At 43.3% G+C, this 22,797-nt stretch overlaps 1 protein-coding gene across 1 annotated transcript in view; it reads right to left on the minus strand.

Moving 5' to 3' along the window:
* The window catches only part of GDF11 (growth differentiation factor 11), a 169,671-nt gene extending 154,577 nt beyond the window's left edge, over positions 1-15,094 (minus strand). The window contains exon 1 of the mRNA XM_040341068.1: positions 14,497-15,094. Within this exon, the coding sequence (XP_040197002.1) occupies positions 14,497-14,905 (409 nt within the window). The 5' untranslated portion in view covers positions 14,906-15,094. The remainder of the gene's footprint in view (positions 1-14,496) is intronic.
* Between the last annotated feature and the right edge of the window lie 7,703 nt (positions 15,095-22,797).

Genomic DNA, 22,797 nt, shown 5'->3' on the forward strand with positions numbered 1-22,797 from the left:
GAAGGGTACCGTCACGGGAACAAGCCCACGGTGTTTCGGGGCTTAGGTAAGTAAAACCGTGGGGCTGGGGGGGCCGTCATTGCCAGGTTTTTTAATAGGATGCATTAAGGTTAAAAAAATGAACCTTTACAACCCCTTTAAGATTAGCCAGTCATATGTGAAAAAAAGGCTAGAGCTCTACCTGCTTGCTCAAAAATGTAAATATGAAATTATAATATACAAAATATATCATATGTACCTGACTAAACCTTTTTTCCTTCTCACAATAACTTGAATTAGCTTATACATATCATTGCACATCATTGTCAGCCTAAGCGTTAAAAATGCCAATTCACAGTTCATCTTAGGAATTTGAGTTGTTAGGCACACAGGCTTCAGCGGCTTTATATTTTTTTATACCACTATTAGCAAGAGCATTTTTTTTTTAAACCGTACCTTAGAAACTATTATACAGTACTAACACCTGGACCTATGTACCGATTTACAGTAATATTATATAATTGCGTTCTTCAGGAATTATCCTTGAAACTTGTTACTATGCCTACAAAAAGGTTTTATGGTTTGTATTGAGAGATTTTCCAATGACAAAGAATTCATGGTTTATATATTTGTAAAGCACACTGAACTATGAAACATAATGAAGCATGCATACTCCCCCACAAGGTTATCCCACTCATGAAAGGATATGGCTAAATTGTTCAAAGACCTCACAGCACATGTATTCTATTCTGTATTATGTAAGGACATACAATACAGGCACAAGCGTGAGATACAAGATGACTTGCATATTTCACAAGCTTCACCAAAAGACCATGCTGTAATAAATTCTCTGAATATTTTGATTATTAGTATTATACATCCATGCCAACTAACATAAGTTATAGGAACGCAGATATTAAACAGTGTAAGGACACTGAGTATTCACTTTGAGCTACCTCTGTAATAAAGTCATTTTGGAGACACGAGTACTGATGTTCTCATTCCACCTGGGTTCTGGGTATTCTGTAATGAATGGCTTACTTTGAGTTAAATAAATGACATTACAGTCCTTGCTTTAGAATCACACCAAAATTGATTAATTTTGCAGGAAAAAAGTGCTAAAAAAGATATGCAGTAACTCACAAAAATTTTTTTAAAATAAACAAAACATAGCTACTGTGAGGCCTCGTACACACGACCGAGAAACTCGTTGTAAAAGAAACGTTGTTTTCCTCGACGAGTTCCTTGTCAGGCTTGTCGAGAATCTTGTCAAGCTTTCTTTACATACACACTGTCAAGACAAAATCTCGTCGTTCTCAAACGCGGTGACGTACAACACGTACAACGGCACTATAAAGGGGAAGTATGATTCCACTGGCGCCCCCCTTGGGGCTGCTTTTGCTAATCTCATGCTACTGCGTGTTAAGTAAAAGTTTGGTGAGAGGCGATTCGCGCTTTTCAGTCTGTTACAGCGCGACGAATGTGCTATCTCCATTACGAACGCTACTTTTACCGAAGGTGCGCTCCCGTCTCATTCTTTATTCTGAGCATGCGAGGGTTTCTAAGCATACACACAAACCTGTTTCTCGTTGTAAACCAGCCCGACGAGAAACACGACGAGGAAATTGAGTCTCCCGACGAGAAAAAAGAGAACTTGTTCTTTTTTTCTCGTCGAGAACCACAACAGTTTTCTCGACGAAAAACATACACACAACCGTTTTCCTTGGCAAAAAAGCTCTGCCACCAAGTTTCTTGATGGATTTTGTCGAGGAAAACGGTTGTGTGCCTGACAGCACTCGCAGAGCTGGATAAATCTTAGGGCCCATTTAGATCGATGTGTGTAGAGATCTTTCCAACCAATTAAAATGAATGTAACCTGAATTTCTGTTCTTTGCAATTGACTTCCATGGGCCTCCAAATGCACTAAAACACAGAAAAAGACATGTATTCTTTAAAATAAATGTTGATGGGAACAGGCACTATTTTTTAAGTTCTGCATATCTGTTTTAGCATACTGCAATGCATGCATTAAAACACAACAGTGTAAATGGTTTTCTAATGTCAGAACTAAGAAATAGAGCTTTTTCCCTAACAGCCACCAAGTAGATTCAAATTTGTAGGGCATATCTGAATCTGATTGGTTGATGTAGGGAAGACATGGCCATTACTAGTATTGATTTGATTTATGGGGCTCCTTTAGTACGAGGATTCTTCAAACAATTTCCGCACTTTTTTTTTTAACTCTATTAATATTTAAAAAGTGCGAAAACTTTTTGAAGACCCCTCGTTAAAGCAAACAAGTGGCCTATAAAGAAAATGGTTCAGGAGTTCTAATCCCAACTGTGTATCTGTTTCCATAGATTTTGTAAATTCTCCTTTTGTTTGTTTTGTTTTTTCGAATTGGCTGCAACTTTTTTTTTTTAATAAACTGAAATTGTATGTACAGTATGTAGGGATATTAGATTGTGAGCTCTTTTGGGAGTTGGGTCTGAATGCTATGGGTCTAAGAACACAAAGCGTATCTAAATCCAAAAGCAAAAATTGAATATATTGCATCTTACCATGCTTAGCCTGTTGATCCAACCAGAGAGGCCTCGTACACACGTCCGAGGAACTCGACGGGCAAAACACATCGTTTTGCTCGTCGTGTTCCTTGTGAAGCCACGATGTTCTCTATTTCCTTGCCGAGATCCTCGTCGGCTTCCTCGGCCAAAAGTGTACACCCGCCCGGGTTTCTCGGCAGAATACAGCTCCGATCGAGTTTCTGGCTGAATTCTGCCGAGAAACTCGGTCGTGTGTACGGGGCCTAACACATTTCCTGTATATGGGTAACAACACTCACTCAACATACTGCATTCAAGAAGGATCAGTGTAATAACTAGGGACTACAGAATACCTCCATATCCTCCTTAATATAGGGGGAGTTTACAAATGGAGCCATACAACTGATAACAGATAGCAGAAACAGTATGCACAAAAAGTTATAAGCTCACCAGATTTATAGCACGATCAATAAGGTATTTTTGCACTTGAACATATATAACAAAATATTTTAATTATATATTTAATAAACCAACAGGAAATTCATTGTCAAGCGTCGTACACATGACGGGTTATCCCGGCAGGAAAACTGTCAGGAGAGCTTTTGGCCGGGAAAACCGGATGTGTGTATGCTTCCTTGCAGTTTTCCCATCAGGTACTACTTACCTACGGGAAACACTGCGAGGCAGTGCGGATGGAGCATACACACAGCCAGGATTCCCGGGCCAAAGCTCCATGGCAGTTTTCCTGCTGGGTTCTCGGCTTTCCCCTCAGTTTTCTCAGTGGACTTTTTACCGCTGAGAAAACCGAGCGTGTGTACAGGGCTTTTGTGTTTAAAGGATAAATATGGCCAATATATTTTTGGCCATGCTTCTCATGTTGGTCACAGGTGTGCACTTATTTCTGTACTCCTGTGACCCAAATTCAGCTGACAGAGGGCTAAATCCCGCTGTCGGCTGATGTCACAGAACCAGTCCAGGCTATGCAGGGATCCCGACAATAATGTTGGGATCCACCCAGATGCCTGACTAACAGCTGGCTCAGCCACTCAGCGCCGCTTATAAAAAAATGATTAAATTGTAATCTTATTATAAGCACCTAGATGCAGAATGACTACCACTATTACAGTAGTTAGCCACGAGTCTAGGCTATGTATAAATGTGACAAAGTACATACGAATGCAACTGTGTAAATTAGTTTAAGCAATTTACTGTATTTATTGGCGTATAACACTCACTTTTTTACCCTGAAAATAGAGGGTAAACTGTGCCTGCGTGTTATAGGCAGGGGGCTATGGAGAGTTTTTTCCCTGAAACTTCACTCTTAAAGTTAGGGTGCGTGTTATACACCTGTGCGTGTTATACGCCGATAAATACGGTAATTAATATGTAACAGTTATACCAGTTATACTAAATATGCAGAAAAAAAAAACCACACTACAGAATATTTCAATTTGATACAGCAGATAATGGGTGCAGGTGCTATTACATGTGCATTGTACTGGCTAAGCTTCCACCACAAATACATTATTGTTACTAAATGTCACACCCGCTGAAGAACAGTTTGGCCAAAACACACAAGCAGCATTTGGTAGCGGCACAGCTCAACTGGATCTCATTTCAGAACAGCAAACGTGCAGCAAAGACACATTGTGCCCAGGGACTTTATCATGTTTAGCTTTTTAGCATGAGTTGGAATAGACATAGGGGATTAGAAATGCTTCCAGTCACATTCCTTTAACACTGCCAAATGGATCTGTCCATCTCCTCCAAAAACCAATGAAAAGAACAACACAAGGACCCCATGGGGGTAACCACAGCCACTCTTTGTTATTGCTGCACATGGTAAAAAAAGGAAAAACCAACAGAAGTGACCTGAGGATAACAAAAGACGAAGGAGAATGAGCCAGAGGAACACAGAACCAGGGCACAAATAAAAGCAGATAAACAGCAAGAAATTAGCAAGAATAATAACCATGGCAACCTTTTTTCAACATAAATGCAAATAAATGAACATACTGTAAAAATAAAGAAAGATTTCGATTTGGAATTATACAAACGGTAACAAAAAATAAAAGGACCCAATACTATTCCAGGAAAGAATTATTTACAATTACAATTGTCAACTTCATATGACTATATATAACTATTGTATAACTAAACTTTTGAAAAAGGGTCCGCAAGCAAATTAAAGTGGAACCTAAGACAAAAGGGCATGTTCTGTTCTTCCCCTTTCTCCCCTCTGGTCTATTTGGAATTTCTTTTTGGGGGGGAGGGGTTAGTTTTGGCAGGTACCTGCTCCTACTTCTAGGCGATCCAACCGGAAGCTTCCCTCCCCTTCCCCCAACCATCTGCGACACGTCACAGGTCCCAGGAGGTTGCTGAACCATTCACAATGCGTAGTAAGAAGCCGGCATTAAAGCCACAAGAAGTCACAGCCGGCTTCCCACAATTAACATGGCGGGACCCAAAAACCGGCAAAGAACCGGCCCAAGTGAGGACGGCACTCGATCCCTGGGCAGGTGTTTATTAAAAGTCAGCAGCTATAGTTTTTGTACCTGCTAACTTCTAATTTTTGGGAACCTGACTGAAGCTCCTTTTTAAACGACATACTACCAAGTCAAGAAAAAATGCATTTGAGCAAATGTTGTGATTTACTAACGGTGTACAAGGTAAGTGCATCATTTGACTTCAAGGAAAGATTAAAAAATGTAAAACTTTGGGAACTGTGATCTTTTTTTCCATCAGACACTACAGGTTTTTGTTTACCTATCCTTATAATATGATACCTGGGAGACATGTATGACGCCCCTGCTAAAAAATGATAGTTGTTTAGCTGTCATCGTGAACCAAAGGCCTCAATACATTTTGAATCATTAACCCAGAGCAAGTATGCAGATCAAGAATTCTAACATTACTCCAACTTTCCCAATCAAGTGCTTGTTTTGAGTCAGTGATTAACAAGCTGCTGAAGCCAGAGAGAGCTACACATCCAACATTATCAGAAGGTCAGCACTGACATCCTACACATTGCCTTCTTTATTTGCCTTTCAGACTGGGAAATTTTCAGGCAGCTCTTCCCATTCTGTTTTTAGAAAACCAAGGTACTGCAGTTTGGAGATTATTTCTTTAGAGCAGAATTTCTCAACTTTTATACCCCAGAGGAATCTCTAAACTTTCAGGTCTCTGGAAACACTTACCAAAACCAACTTAACGGGGGTCAATGGCAAACATCCCTCTTACATTGGTGGTGCGTAGAAAGAATTCAACAATTGCAGAGAGCTAACAAAGATCATAGATGTCATGCAGCTGGCTTTGCCAGGTGGCGTTGGTCCTGGAATAATACAGGCACAATCAAATGGGAGGTCAGTTGGTTACAGCTCAAGGAACCCCTAGCAACCTCTGGGGAAACCCTAGGAGATCAATCAGGCACAGCTCAAGAAATGCTTGCAACCTCTAGAGGACCCTAGGAGGTCAATCAGCCCCAGCCCAAGAAACTCCTAGAAACCTCTGGAGGAACCTTAAGAGGTGAATCAGACACAGCTCAAGAAACCCCTTGCAACCTCTGGAGACCCTGGGAGGTTAATCAGCCACAGCTGAAGAAACCCATAGCAACCTCTGGAGACCCTAGGAGGTTAATCAGCCACAGCTGAAGAAACCCCTAGCAACCTCTGGAGACCCTAGGAGGTTAATCGGCCACAGCTCAAGAAACCCCTAGCAACCTCTGGAGACCCTAGAAGGTTAATTGGCCACAGCTCAAGAAACCCCTAGCAACCTCTGGAGACCCCTAGTAGGTTAATCAGACACATTTTAAGGATCCCCTAGCAACTTCTGCACAATACTTAGGAGGTTAATCAGCCACAGTTTAAAAAAAATCGTAACAACGTCTGGAGGATCTCTAAGCGGCCAATCATTGACAGCTCAAGAGATCCCTAGCAACCTCTGTAGGAACCCTCTAGTTTCACAGAACTCTGGTTGAGAATGGCTGTATTCGAGGTGCCTAAATCAAACATCTTATGAGGTTTGAGCCCAGGTTCACACTAGTGCGATCTCAGACATCTCATATGATTCACACTCGCACTGCAGGTGCCGATCAAATGCGATGTCTGAGCAATGCGAGTTCAGCCATACAGTTCTTAGTTTCAGGGACAATCAGGGACAAATTTTTGCCTGAACTCGGCCTTGAAACAGAGCCAAAGACGCACAGCACTCCTGTGCAAGCCGCTCCATATCCGCAAATGGAGATATGTGAACAGGCTCCACAGAGAGCTGCTCACAATCTCCTGTCATGCGAATTGGATGCAGTGAAAACTGCATCCAATTCACATAGGTGTGAACCCAGCCTGTTTTTTTGGGAATATAATGGAGTTGATTTACAAAAACTGAACAGTGCAAAATCTTGTGCAGCTGTGCATTGTAGCCAGTAAGCTTCTAACTTCAGTTGGTTCAATTAGGCTCCTTTCACATGGGGCAGTGGAGGTGCGGTGACGGTATAGCGGCGCTATTTTCAGCGTCGCTATACCGTTGTCTTTACCGCAATATTCGGCCGCTAGCAGTCTGGTTTTAACCCCCGCTAGCAGCCGATAAAGGGTTAATACCACCCGCAATGCGCCTCTGCAGAGGCGCATTGCGGGCGGTATTACCGCGGTTTCCCATTGATTTCAATGGGAAGGAGCGGTATAGGAGCGGTAAACACTCCGCTCCTATACCGCTCCAAAGATGCGGCTAGCAGGACTTTTGGAGCGGTCCTGCTAGCGCACCGCTTCAGTGTGAAAGCCTTCAGGCTTTCACATTGAAGCCTGCAGGGCACGATTTTTTCAGGCGGTATAGCAGCGCTATTTTTAGCGCTGAACCGCGTGAAAAACGCCTCAATGTGAAGGGGGCCTTAAGCTTTGACAAAAAAAAAAAAAATCTGGAAGCTAAATGGTTTCTTTTAAGAGCTGCACCAGATTTTGCACTCTCCAGTTTTAGTAAGTCAACCCCAATGTACCCACGTGCTCTAGTAGTTGGTAAACTCTTCACCCCTCTTTGCCCATCACTTGAAACAAACTATTTATTTATAACGCACATCTAGTTTGCTAATTAACAAGTAATGTTTATTTAAGCCTTCAGGAGTTAAATGAAATACACTGTTAACAACTATTGTTTTAAGTAATACAATACTTTAAAAGGATTAAATTGTTTCTAACGGCAGAAAAAATGCCATCTGTGTTCCTTGTGCAGAAGATTTGATTGTCTCCAGCAATCGGTGACACAGCAGTCTCTAGGCTCTGGCAATGAGCGGTGAAAGGCTTCTTGTCCACCAGTTAGCGCAGAATCCAGCTCACTTGTTGAACAATACAATGCAGGTACATGAGTGTGGGGGCATGTCACTCATTCTGTCAAGGACAATGATCACTTGAAGCTACTGCTGCCACTTAGGAAATAAACCATGAAGTCACAACATGTTCTGGCAGGTAACCCCTTGTTTGCCAGTCCCTTTATTTATCTTGCAAGATGAACGATGACCCCGCTGCTTTTCTACAAGGAGCATGCTGCTAATGAGAGGTGCAGGGTTAATAACTGACTTGTTAAGTCATTTGTGCACAGAGTAGAATGGTAGAGCTGACAGCTGGGGCTGCATGACTAGTATCAGGCTTTTTCACCTCTGGGAATACGCAGTAACCCATAGCAACCAACACATTTGATGCTGTGCTTTTTTGGTGCTCTAAATTACTGAGAGGTGTAAACTGATTGCTATGGGTGATTGTACTCAACACAGCCTACTTTACTACCTTGATCAATAAATTCATTTCAGACTTATAAAGAAATGCAGTAACATAGTACCAAAAAAAAAAGATTAAATATGATTGGTTGTTGGGAGCTCAATCTATAGTCGACAACCCACACAGAGAAGTAGATTTCGATTGACCGTTAGGATACGACGGTAACTTCTGATCGCCAGCTATTGATCGCATCTCTGTTTCCACTGTGTAATTTCATAATCTGATTGATCAAAATACGATCGGATTTACAAACAACGGGCCAGATTCACAATGAGATACGACGGTGTATCTCCTGATACGCCGTCGTATCTCTGAGTTCCGTCGGTCGGATCTATGCGCCTGATTCATAGAATCAGGTTCCGCATAGTTCTCCCTAAGATCCGACAGGTGTAAGTGACTTACACCGTCGGATCTTAGGCTGCAATCTCACGCTGTCCGCTAGGTGGCGCTTCCGTTTGTATACGCGAGGAATATGCAAATGAGTTGTTACGCCGATTCAGAAATGAACGACAGCCCGGTGCTTTTTTTTCACGTCGTTTGCGTTCGGCTTTTTCCGGCGTATAGTTACCCCTGGGTCTATGAGGCGCAGCCAATGTTAAGTATGGCCGTCGTTCCCGCGCCGAAATTTGAATTTTTTCCGTCGTTTGCGTAAGTCGTTCGCGAATACGGATGGACGTAATTTGCGTAAACGTCGAAAGCATGACGAGTTGCCGACGTCATTTGGAGCATGCGCACTGGGATTCATTCACGGCCAGCGCATGCGCAGTTCGTTTGGCGCGGGGACGCGCATCATTTAAATGAATTTGAATTCCGCCGGGTAGTTTACGCTACGCCGCCGCAACTTTACAGGCAAGTGCTTTGTGAATACAGCACTTGCCTGAAAAACTTGCGGCGGCGTAACGTAAATGAGTTACGTTACGCCAGCAGAAAGATCCGCTGATCTTTCTGAATCTGGCCCAACGTATCTCAGTGCTCCCGAACAGATGCAAATCGATCAATAATTGACTGCTCTGGCCGATCCACTCAGTTTATTCGGGTCCAATCCAATCGCGTCTAAATAAATCGGAATGTAAGTTAAAACTATTTAATGGTTTGCAGATTTGTTCGGTTTGATTGTCTCACCTTCGACTGGATAATAAAATCAAAGCACGTACGACACATATTCATTTAATTTGCTTGGTCATATATTTGAAATATAATGTCAATATTTGTACAACCGTGGTCATAATTAAAAGTCACGTTTACACAACAAATACAACAAGCATTTTCTTTTGTATAGCAATACAAAAAGTAAGCTGCCAAGTGCAACTATTTGTTACAGAAAAGCTCAGCAACAAGTTTCTGTATAGCCAAGTATTCAGCAATGCTCCAGATTATACAGCACTCCCTGAAATGTTCAGAGCAAAATAAATCCCCCACAATAAATAAAGGCTGATCACTGCACACAATCATATCCATAATCTCATAGTAAACCTGCTATGACCTTACAAAAGTAATATACTATAGGCACATGCCTGCATCCAGGTATCCAAGTTTATTCTACATAGGAATCTAAATGCACTCGTCAATCTTATTTCTGTACACACAGGCTTATAAAACACAATAGTAAAACCATGCGCAATCAACATTATAGGATAACAATACAACCAATAACTATGTTCACTGCAATTAACTCTCACACACGCTATGCATCCATCCTAAAGTATATCTAAAGCCAAAACTTTATTTTTTCGGATATGAACCGAGTAGGAAATGTTTTTTTGCATTCCCATTGGAAAGGTTGTCTTTATTTCTTGTCTTTGCATTTACATGCTTTTTTTTTCAGGGCATTTTTACATAGATCTCAGGCTTGAGTTTTATTTGTAACTATTTGCATCCTTGGAAATCTAGTTACTAGGGGAAATAGTGTGATACACGTGTTTTCAGACACTCCCATTGCAGTCTATTAGGTCCAAAAACCTGAATCTTGCAGCTCAAAGGCCTGGTTTACATTGATGCGATTTGGCATGCGATTTGGCATGTCAAATCACATGCCAAATCGGCAGCAATTGCCGGCAATGGCACCGTCCTAATCTGTGCGACTCGCAAAAGTAGTTTCTCTACTACTTTTGGCAAATTCGGGGGCGCGATTTCCATTGACATCTGTGCAGAAACCCGCACAGATGTCTCTGAAATCGCCCAAAAGAAGTGCTTTTCTGAGCTACAAGCTTCAAAGAACACTTTAGGATCTTTGACAAAAAGCACAAGTGTGAATGGGACCTTATTTGTCAATTGAACAGCTGTCCCTACTGGAAGATTGCACTGCAATTCCTGTTCCTGCAACCACCTGAAATTTTGACTTTTGCCTCACTTTCAATCTGCCAACGGTCACCAGGACTAAGGGGTCCATTCACATCAGTGGGCGAGGGCTATTCTTCATATAAGGCGTACCCTGGTGTGCGTTATATAAGGATGCTTTTCTACAATGCATCATGTTTGTATTTGCTTTTTTTTTTTATTAAAATGTCACACTGGGGGCAGATTTACAAAAACTGATGCATGCAGAATTGGTTGCAGCTGTGCATAGTAACCAATCAGCTTCTAACTTCAGCTTGTTCAATTGAGCTTTGCCAATAAGCCCCCGTTCACTGCGGGACGATTTGACATGTGATTTTACATGCCAAATCGAAGCCTATTGCCGGTGTTCTGCCGAATAAGTTCCCTCCGGCGGATAAGGACCCCCCTGTACTGCGCAGGCGTTAACTGAGCTCCGAAAATAGCCAAACATAGTGCTAAGAGTCAGCTCTAGACGGTGCCTGCGCAATAATGGGCGGGTGCTTTTGCAATTTTGATGTAAATAGTTATTGAAACATGTCTAGGGGGACGTGGACCACGCTGTAAGTGGCCAGTCGGCCTCACGTCCTCGCTTCGCTCGCTTGGCCTCCTGGCTCTTTTTTTAACATGCTCCATGTCCACCCGGAAGGTAAGGAATGAGCCTGGATGTCAGAAGTGTAGCACCACCGCCTCTGTTCGGCTATTTTCGGAGGCTCAGTTGACGCCTGCGCAGTACAGGGGGTCCTTATCCCCCGGGGGAACTTTTTCGGCAAGACACTGGCAACGGCACTGTCCCAATTAGTGCGACGCCGATTTTGTGGTGCCGCACCAATTTACAAGAGTGGTCCCTACACTACTTTTGGCGACTTCAGGGGCAATTTTAATAGACATCTGTGCATGAACCCGAACAGATGTCTTTCAAATCGCCCCCCGAACTCGCACTGAAATATGGGTTTCAGTGTGAACGAGGGCTCAAACCTGGAAGCTGATTGGTTACTATGCACAGCTGCACCAGATTCTGTGTGCACCAGTTTTAGTTAAAGTGGAGGTTCCCCCTAAAAAAAAATTCTAACAATACATTCAGAAGACCGATTAAACTGCAGATAGGCTGGGGTTTTTTTTTTTTCGTACATACCTCGATATCGCCGTTTCATCCCTCGGCTTCCGGGTGTGATTCTTGTGGGGCTGGGCGTTCCTAGTTGATTGACGTTCCTCCGACCGGCGCATACTGTGCGTCACGACTTTCCGACAGAAGTCGAACGTCATTGCGCAGGCGCCGTATAGAGTCGGCTCTATACGGCGCCTGCGCAGCGACGTTCGGCTTCTTTCGGAAAGTCGTGACGTCATGTATGCGTCGGTCGGAGGAACGTCAATCAACTAGGAACGCCCAGCCCCACAAGAATCATACCCGGAAGCCGAGGGATGAAACGGCGATATCGAGGTATGTACGAAAAAAAAAAAAAAACAGCCTACCCGCAGTGTAATTGGTCTTCTGAATGTATTGTTAGAATTTTTTTTTAGGGGGAACCTCCACTTTAATCTCCCCCAAAATGCCATTTTATTCAACTCTGTGAACTGCAGCACATTGGGATTTGTAAAAGCACCTGGTAATGGTTGTGCTCTATAAAAATGCAAACTGAAACGATAGGACATAAGGCCAATTGCCTTGTGTATGCGTTGGGCAATGCTGGGCAATTAGCCTTAAAGCTACCTTCTCGCAGGTGGCCACCGGTGAGAATCAGTAGATTTGAGCTGACGGTTCTAAACGCGTCCTGTGCACATTGTATGTGACCAGCGACAGATGTCAGATCTGTACAAGTCAGCGGCTGGTGCTGCTTGCAGGTTGCGACTCATCTGAGCCGTTACATGTGCAGAGAGCCTCCGACTAACCCTGGACGCAGACAATGTGCGTCCAGGAGCGGCCGCAGCTAAGCAGCCCCTTCCTATGTACGTAGCATAGCTATGAGTGCATAGCACAGAGTGCTATGGAAGAAAACTATCCGCACCCCCTTGCACGTGTGAATATAGTCTTAGGCTGGCCACACATTATACAATTTTCTTGCACAATTTTCCTCCATTAGATTTACCAAAACCTTATAATATGAGGGAAAACCTAAACAATTTGAAATTGTATGCAATCAGGCAGGCCCTTGCACTACATAGTTGAAGGTAAATCTAAAGGAAATTGAGTTTATTAAATTGCATAATGTATGGCCAGCTTAAGGCTAGGTACACATCTATGCACTTTTTAATGACTTTACAGAGCTACAGAAACACATTACAATCAATTTACCTTATTTCCCATACGTCCCGTTCACATCTATGAAGTTTCCTGCAATGCCTTTTTTTTTTAAGAGGTGGGAACTTTTTTCTGCACAGTTTTGGCTCTATAGACTTCAATTTAATTGCATAAAGACACATGAAAAATGCATGTGCATGCATTTTTGGTGCGCTTTACTGCATGACAACAGACGCCTCCCCCTAGCAACATCAATACTTCCCAAAAAAAAGCATTCACAAAGCATCAAAAACATGCAAGGTGAGGGCTAAAACATGCAAGACAAGCCTAAGGGCTCATTCACATGTGAGGCTTTATTGCCACTACTCTGAAAAGTCATTAGCAGTGAAATGCTTTCCAGAAGCGTTTGACAGGTGGTGAGGAGGCGATGGGTTAACCCTCAAAATGCTGCACTGCATGCTGTTGTGGCATGGTCCCTATACACTGCAAAAAGTGACATGGCATTTAATGTTTGAGCAGATGCATTTCTGGGTGGGCAGTCAGGGCATGGTAGAACCCATAGTTTGCTGCCCCCATGTGAAAGGGTGAATCTAGCTGGGACATAGACAAGAAAACTCCATCAGGGGTTCTAACCCTTTCTTACTCTGAGTTTAGATATACTTTAAGTAATGCATAAGAGGCATGTGGCAGAGGAGGACATATGGATCCTTCTGTGCCAATCATGCCATGATCACCTGTCACATGTGGGTACAAAGAATGTGTAAGAAGGAAGGAGGGAAAGAGTGAGGAAGGAGGGAAGGAAGGAAGGAATGATGGTAGAAAGGAAGCAAGGAGGGGAGGATGGAAGGAGGGTAGGAGTAAAGAAGGGAAGAAAGAAGGATAGAAGGAGGGAAGGATGGAAGGTTGGAAGAAAGGAAGGAAGGAGGGAAGGATGGAAGGAAGGAGGGAAGAAAGTAAGGAGGGGAGGATGGAAGAAAGGAAGAAAGTAGGGAAGGATGGAAGGAGGGTAGGAGAGGAAGGAAGGATGGAAGAAAGAAGGATGGAAGGAGGAAAGAAAGGATGGAAGTGTGAAAGAAAGGAAGAAAGGATGGAAGGAAGGAGGGTAGGAGAGAAGGAAGGAAGGAGGGAAGGATAGAAAAAAGGAAGGAGGGAAGGAAGGAGAGAAGGATGAAAGAAGGCAAGGAGAGAAGGAGGGAAGGAAGAAAGGAAGGAAGGAGGGAAGGAAGGAAGGGAGGAAGGAAGGAAGGAAGGAGAGAAGGATGGAAGAAGGGAAGGAGAGAAGGATGGAAGGAGGGAAAGATGGATGGAAGGAAGGAAGGGAGGAAGGGAGGAAGGAAGGAAGGAAGGAAGGAAGGAAGGAAGGAAGGAAGGAAGGAAGGAAGGAGAGAAGGATGGAAGGAGGGAAGGAGAGAAGGATGGAAGGAGGGAAGGAGAGAAGGATGGAAGAAGGGAAGGAGAGAAGGATGGAAGAAGGGAAGGTGAGAAGGATGGAAGGAAGGAGAGAAGGATGGAAGGAAGGAGAGAAGGATGGAAGGAGAGAAGGAGGGGAAGATGGAAGGAAGGAAGGGAAGGAAGGAAGGAAGGAGAGAAGGATGGAAGTAGAGAAGGAGGGAAAGATAGAAGGAAGGAAGGGAAGGAGGGAAGGAAGTAAGGTACTCACTCTCCTGTGCCATGCTGATGACAGTCTCCGTGGTGGCATGATACTCATCCTCTTCCACGAAAGCATGGTGCTGGAAGGAGTCCCCCTGGAACTCATGCTGGTCCAGGATCTGCTGTAGAGGGGGTGCCTTTGGCAGCAGCTGGTTGACCACCTCCCGGGTGATATTGGGGGCTTCCTTTAGCCGGAGTTTGCTGAGGATCTGAGATTTGATGCTCTCCAGCCTCATCTCCTTGCTGTGTTTCCTCCACATACACACCGGACAGTCGTGCTCTTCACTCTCTGCCTGGGAACTCTCCACCACCTGCACGGAGCTCTTCTCCATCACCGCCTCCGTCCCCCCCGATGTCCTGGAGAACTCCACAGACAGGAGCAGTATACAGAAGAGCACAGGGTACCGCTGAGCCAGCATAGCGGACGGCGACTGGTGCTGCTGCTGCTGCTGGTGGTGGTGCTGCTGGTGGTGACCACTAAGAGGACAGCTGCCTGGTGTAGGTCTTTATAGGGGAGGGCTAGGCGAGCACACATCATGTACTAGGCTCAGGGACTCCTTCTTTTTATATCCCAACTGTTCTCTGTCGTAAAATGCTTTCATTGGCTGGAGAGGTAACAAAAGGCCCCTACCAGGGCTGTCAACAAAGTAAAAAAAAAAAGAGAGAGAGAGAGAGAAAGGGAGAGGAAGAGAACAGGAGGTAGAAAGTGACTCTGATGTCATGGACTGGGCACACTCACAGCTTACACTTCATATTCAACTCTCAATTCTTTACAAGTGCTAATAAACCCTCAGATTTTTTTATTTAACCTCATTGTGTTCAATAAAGTAAAAGATTGCCCAGTAAAATTCTTTTCCACCTTTTCAATGATGCTGACTCCTGCTCTCTTAGTTCTGCTTCCCTGAACTTCTGGTCTTCACAGGAAACGGTTAGAATCCTTTCACACTGGAGCGGTTTTCAGGCGCTTTAGCACTGGAAATAGCCTCTGCTAAGCGCCTTTAAACCACCTCCCATTCATTCAAGTGTGACTTTTCACACTCGGGCGCTGTATTTAGCGCTCCCAAAATGCCCTGCCCGTTGAAATGAATAAACCGTTACAACCAGTGTCGTCGGGAGGTGGCATCGGGCGCACCGCACACCGCACACCACGGCTGAGCTGAGCTGCTGCAGAACACATGAAGTCTAACTCCTGGTCAGGTAGGTCAGTGTATGTATGTCATTACCATCAGTCATTACCATCAGTGTATGTATGCAAGGTAGATCTGTGTATGTATGTCAGGTAGGTCAATGTATGTATGTCAGGTAGGTCAGTGTATATAGGTCAGTGTATGTATGTCACTACTATCAGTGTATGTATGTCAGGTAGGTAGGTCAGTGTATGTATGTCAGGTAGGTCAGTGTATATATGTCACTACCGTCAGTGTATGTATGTATGTCAGGTAGGTCAGTGTATGTATGTCAGGTAGGTCAGTGTATGTAGGTCAGTGTATATAGGTCAGTGTATGTATGTCACTACTATCAGAGTATGTATGTCAGGTAGGTAGGTCAGTGTATGTATGTCAGGTAGTTCAGTGTATGTAGGTCAGTGTATGTGTTTCAGGTAGGTCAGTGTATGTATGTTACTACCATCAGTGTATGTAATGTATGTCAGGTAGGTAGGTCAGTGTATGTATGTCAGTGTATGTATGTCAGGTAGGTCAGTGTAATTGTCAGTGTGTCAGGCAGGTGAGTTTCGTGGGCAGCATTGATGGGCACTGGTAAGCCAGGCAGCAACCAGCAAGTGAGCTTACCCCTACCACAAAACCCCACCGCCCAGCCAAAAAAAGAGCCCATGCCACAGCTGCTTACAGTTAAAATGGCTGCAGCCAGACTTAGTGGAGGGAGATTTCTGCAGCATATTTGGCAAGTACAGAATCACAGTATATATAAAATAATATGTAAAGTGGTTGGAGGGAAGCTTCGGGGTGGCAAAGATGTTTCTATTACAAAATTATGTGAGCAGACTGCAAGTTCCTCTTTAACCACTTAACCCCCGGACCATATTGCTGGTCAAAGACCAGAGCACCTTTTGTGATTCGGCACTGCGTCGCTTTAACTGACAATTGCGCGGTCCTGCGACGTGGCTCCCAAACAAAATTGGCGTCCTTTTTTCCCCACAAATAGAGCTTTCTTTTGGTGGTATTTGATCACCTCTGCGGTTTTTAGTTTTTGCGCTATAAACAAAAATAGAGCGTCAATTTTGAAAAAAAATTATATTTTTTACTTTTTACTATAATAAATATCCCCCAAAAATATATAAAAATAACTTTTTTTTCCTCAGTTTAGGCCGATACGTATTCTTCTACATATTTTTCATAAAAAAAAATCGCAATAAGCGTTTATTGATTGGTTTGCGCAAAAGTTATAGCGTTTACAAAATAGGGGGTATTTTTATGGCATTTTTATTAATATTTTTTTTTACTAGTAATGGCGGCGAACAGCGATTTTTTTCGGTACTGCGACATTATGGCGGACACTTTGGACACTTTTGACACATTTTTGGGACCATTGGCATTTTTATAGCGATCAGTGCTATAAAAATGCATTGGATTACTATAAAAATGCCACTGGCAGTGAAGGGGTTAACACTAGGGGGCGGGGAAGGGGTCAAGTATGTTCCCTGGGTGTGTTCTAACTGTAGGGGGGGTGGCCTCACTAGGGGAAATGACTGATCTTCTGTTCATACATTGTATGAACAGAAGATTAGCATTTCTCCCCCTGACAGGAACTGGAGCTGTGTGTTTACACACACAGCTCCCAGTCCCAGCTCTGTAACGAGTGATCGCGTGTGCCCGGCGGCAATCGCGCCCTCCGGGCACACGCACGGGAGTCGGGGGCGAGCGGGCCCCTAGTGGCCTGCGAGAGAGCCGATGTAGAGCTACGGGCTCTCGCGCAGGGGAGCCGACCTGCCGCCGTAAAACGACGGCGGCTGGTCGGCAAGTAGTTAAGGCTCATACACACTATAAGAAAAACAGGCGACCGTTTTCGTCCAAAGAATTTTCGTGCGATTTTCGTAAAGTATATATATACACAACTTTCAATAGCTGATTCCGACTTTTCATGCAAAAATGGGAACAGACTGAACGATTTTCGTTTAATGTGTACCGTTTTCTTACGATTTTTGCACAAGAAAAAACAGAAAAGAAAGACTGTGCATAATCTGAAACAATAAACAGCAACAAAAAAGAATTTGTCATATGAGAATTTTAGTACAAATTTTTATTCATCGGTTCCAATTTGCTGTGAAACGAGGAAATCAGACAATCGTTCACCCAATTTTCCTATAGTGTGTACCCCACATTAGTCTAGGGGAGAATAAAAGCAATTTTACTTACCTGATCCTCTGCTCCCCCCCAGCAAGCGGAGCTCTCCCACACTTCAGCAGTGGACGCTCCATTAGTGCCCTAACATCCAACAGGGCTATGAATTCTGCATTGGGCTTGATGACCTCAGGACTTTAACCACTTAAGGACCGGACCAATATGCAGCTAAATGACCCAAGGGGTTTTTACAATTCGGCACTGCGTCGCTTTAACAGACAATTGCACGGTCGTGCGACGTGGCTCCCAAACAAAATTGGCGTCCTTTCTTCCCCACATATGGAGCTTTCTTTTGGTGGTATTTGATCACCTCTGCGTTTTTTTTTTTTTGCGCTATAAACAAAAATAGAGCAACAATTTTGAAAAAAATGCAATATTTTTTACTTTTTGCTATAATAAATACCACCCAAAAACATATCTAAAAAAAAAAATTTCCCCTCAGTTTAGGCCGATACGTATTCGTTTACCTATTTTTGGTAAAAAAAATCGCAATAAGCGTTTATCGATTGGTTTGCGCAAAATTTATAGCGTTTACAAAATAGGGGATAGTTTTATTGCATTTTTATTAATTATTTTTTTTTTACTACTAATGGCGGCGATCGGCGATTTTTTTCGTGACTGCGACATTATGGCGGACACTTCGGACAATTTTGACACATTTTTGGGACCACTGTCATTTTCACAGCAAAAAATGCATTTAAATTGCATTTTTTATTGTGAAAATGACAGTTGCAGTTTGGGAGTTAACCACAGGGGGCACTGTAGGAGTTAGTGTTCACTTTGTGTGTGTTTACAACTGTAGGGGGTGTGGCTGTAGGACTGACGTGATCGATCGAGTCTCCCTTATATAAGGGATCACTCGATCGATACGCCGCCACAGTGAAGCACGGGGAAGCCGTGTTTACATAGTGCTCTCCCCGTTCTTCAGCTCCGGGAAACGATCGCGACGGATCGGCTATAAACGAATAGCTGCGCCGTCGTCCCGGATCGCTCCCCGAGGGGATCTGACCGCCGCATGTAGCGGGGGGGGTCCCGATCGGACCCCCGACCCACGTCTAGGCAGGCACGTACAGATACGTTGATGTGCCTGTCCGTGCCATTCTGCTGACGTATATCTACATGAGGCGGTCGGGAAGTGGTTAGCCTCCCTGGCGGTATGATTCTTTCAGAAAAAAAGGTGCTGAAAGCGGTACCATTATTTGCAAGGAAATTTGGCGTTTAATACTGTAGGCCTGTAATTCTTAGGAATAACTCACTTAAATCTGACCAAACAAGAGTCTAGTAGGCATCCCGGGTATGACATTTTTTTAAAAACAAAATTATAAATTATAATATAATAAATAATTATAAATAATTATAACAAATAATAATATAATTATAATAAAAATTATTCAATAATGTAATCAACTCAAAATCACTGAAATTTGCTCAGTTGCAGAATTGTCGCTGTCATTACTTTTATTTTTTTATGACGAATTTCCCCACAAATCGCTATCGCACAATTCTGATTATAATTTATTATCGCTGTTTTCTAGCTGCTCTAAAAACATTTTTGACAGAAAGGGATACTTTTGGTTGCTATGGACAATCTACAATTTGCAGGCAGAAAGAACAGTTTTTATTATATACAAGTACATGCAGGACACTGGGCAGACCACTAGGGACAAAGGGGTGTGTGTATTTTTTTACATACAGTACTGTAATCTATAAGATTACAGTATATTGTATTTATTGTGTTTGTTTACCTTTTTGAATTTGGCGGCGTTCTCCGCCCCCGTGCGTCGTAACGTCGCAGGGAACGGAGATCGGCGGCACAGGAGACTGTGTGAATCGAGCAAGGTCCTGCGCGCTCACACAGCGCGGTGGCATCGCTGGATCCAAAACAGTAAAGCATTAGGGAAAGATAGATGGGGTGCAGAGATCAGTCTAGCAGCTCCAAAGACTGGAGGATTAAGGTAATTAAATCTACTTTGACAAGTTCCCTAGACTTATCGTGGGTTTACACCTGTGTGGTGCGGGACACCACATGTGATTCAGAAAGGAATCGCACTGCGATTCTTTACAGTACAATTTGAGCCCATTTATTTTGTATGGGCGCAATTTGCACCGCACAAAAAATGTGTAGACATCTTTTCTTTTTTTGCCGCACTGGAATTGGATCGCATGGGTGTTCACACTATGAGCCAAAGATATGTGTGTGAGCTGCTCAGGCTGTATGGGAATCGAGTCCTGTGCCCGCCGCTGTCAGTGCTGGCCAGGAAGGGAGCTTGGGAGTGCTGGCCAGGAAGGGAGTTTGAGCTTGTCTATGCTTCAGGCAATGGTAGAGAGTGACTAGGTGTGCCAAAACCCACACATCAAGTCAAGACCTGCTGAATGATAGTGAATGGCAGTCTCAGCCTGGACCCCTGCTAGGCCACACCCCCAACACGTGCCACGCCCCCAGGTTGAGACTGTCATTCACTATCATATAGCAGGTCTTGACTTGATGTGCGGCTTCCTGCACACCTAGTGACTCTGTACCATGGGTGTTCACACCCATGCAATCCGATTCTTGCAATTGCACTGTGTTTTGAGACGTGTTTTGGGGGGGTCATTTATTTAACATTATTATTAATTTGACACCAGTGGAAGATCGCATGAACAGAGTGTGATTTCAGTATGCTGCAGTTTCCCGCATCGCACATATCTGAACCGGGGCTTAAAGCAGAACTACACTCAGCTTCAATCCAGAAATGTGCAGTCGCAGAACTCTCCGCCAACCTCTGACATCTTCGGATAGCGGGTGTTCTGATGAGAAATGTCCCCTGTTGAATAATGCCGCCCTGCACTGCGCATGCGCAGCGCTTGCTTAATACAGAGCCGCCAAAAGCCGACAAATATTGGAATACGTCCCAAATGCTAATGCATGTCTGAAAGGCGCTTGTAAGGGGTGGATGGCAACAGAAGGGGACGTATTTTTTTATGATGGGCAGTGCTATTAAGATGGGGGCGGAATTTGTTACAAAACTCAAACATATCTCCTAAAAACATATAAATATATCTCTGCTATTCTTCCTACACCTGTTAAGGGAAACACGTGTAGGAAGAATAGAAGAGATATATGTGTTTAGGAGAACAGTCTGCAAGAAAAAATAAAATAAAGTTTAATGCTTCAACAAAATATATATTTTGTAAAGCAGTCATACTCCTGCATACAGTGGGGATCGAAAGTTTGGGAACCCCAGGTAAAAATTTGTATTAATGTGCATAAGGAAGCCAAGGAAAGATGGAAAAATCTCCAAAAGGCATCAAATTACAGATTAGACATTCTTATAATATGTCGAAAAAAGTTAGATTTTATTTCCATCATTTACACTTTCAAAATTACAGAAAACAAAAAAATGGTGTCTGCAAAGTTTGGGCACCCTGCAGAGTTAATATCTTGTACTGCCCCCTTTGGCAAGTATCACAGCTTGTAAACGCTTTTTGTAGCCAGCCAAGAGTCTTTCAATTCTTGTTTGAGGTATCTTTGCCCATTCTTCCTTACAAAAGTCTTCCAGTTCTGTGAGATTTCTGGGCTGTCTGTCACGCACTGCTCTTTTAAGATCTATCCATAGATTTTCAATTATGTTGAGGTCAGGAGATTGTGAAGGCCATAGCAAAACCTTCAGTTTACGCCTCTTGATGTAATCCCCCATTGATTTTGAGGTGTGTTTAGGATCATTATCCATTTGTAGAAGCCATCCCCTCTTTAACTTCAGCTTTTTCACAGATGGCATCGAGTTACCATCCACAATTTGCTGAAATTGTATTGAATCCATTTTCCTTCTACTCGTGAAATGTTCCCTGTGCCACTGGCTGCAATACAACCCCAAAGCATGATTGATCCACCCCCATGCTTAACAGTTGGACAGAGGTTCTTTTCATTAAATTCTGTGCCCTTTCTTCTCCAAACGTACCTTTGCTCATTTCGGACAAAAAGTTATATTTTAACCTCATTGGTCCACAGAACTTGTTTCCAAAATGCATCAGGCTTGTTTATATGTTCATTTGCAAAGTTCAAGCGCTGATTTTTGTGGTGACGACGTAGAAGAGGTTTTCTTCTGATGACTCTTCCATGAAGACCATATTTGTACAAGTATCTCTTTGTAGTGGAACAGTGTACCACAACTCCAGTGTCTGCCAGATCTTTGTGGAGGGATCATGCAGTCAAACGTGGGTTTTTAATTGCTTTTCTCACAATCCTGCAAGCTGTTCTGTCTGATATTTTTCTTGGTCTTCCAGATCTTGCTTTAACTTCCACTGTTCCTAATGACTGCCATTTCTTAATTACATTCCGAACAAAGGATATTGACATCTGAAAACGCTTTGCTATCTTCTTATAGCCTTCTCCAGCTTTGTGAGCGACAACTATTTTCAGTTTCGGTTTTCTAGACAACTGCTTATATTAGAAGAACTCATGGTGCTGATTGTTGGGGCAAGGTCAGATGAGTCTGGGCATTTAAAACCTTTGAGATTGACATCACCTGGTCTTCCCAGACGATGATTGAGAACAATCCATGACACTGGCAGGTCTCAGCTTTGCAAAGGGGGCAGTGCATGCTATAAATTCTGCAGGGTGCCCAAACTTTTGCAGACGTCATTTTTTTGTTTTCTGTAATTTTGAAAGTGTAAATGATGGAAATAAAATCGATCTTTTTTTTACAAATTATGAGAATGTCTAATCTGTAATTTGATGCCTTTTGGAGATTTTTCCATCTCTCCTTGGCTTCGTTATGCACATTAATACAAATTTTTACCTGGGGTGCCCAAACTTTCGATCCCCACTGTATATGCGCAGGTAAATAATGGTTATTAGTTCAGTTTGGACCAATATAAGTATGTACAAAATGCCTGTGGGATCTACCTGGATTCTGGATAACACTGTTCTAGGCACCACTAATACAGTGGGTTCCGCTAGCTTACAAGTCTAT

Source organism: Rana temporaria, chromosome 2, assembly GCF_905171775.1.
Source record: "Rana temporaria chromosome 2, aRanTem1.1, whole genome shotgun sequence".
NCBI classification, from domain to species: Eukaryota; Metazoa; Chordata; class Amphibia; order Anura; family Ranidae; genus Rana; species Rana temporaria.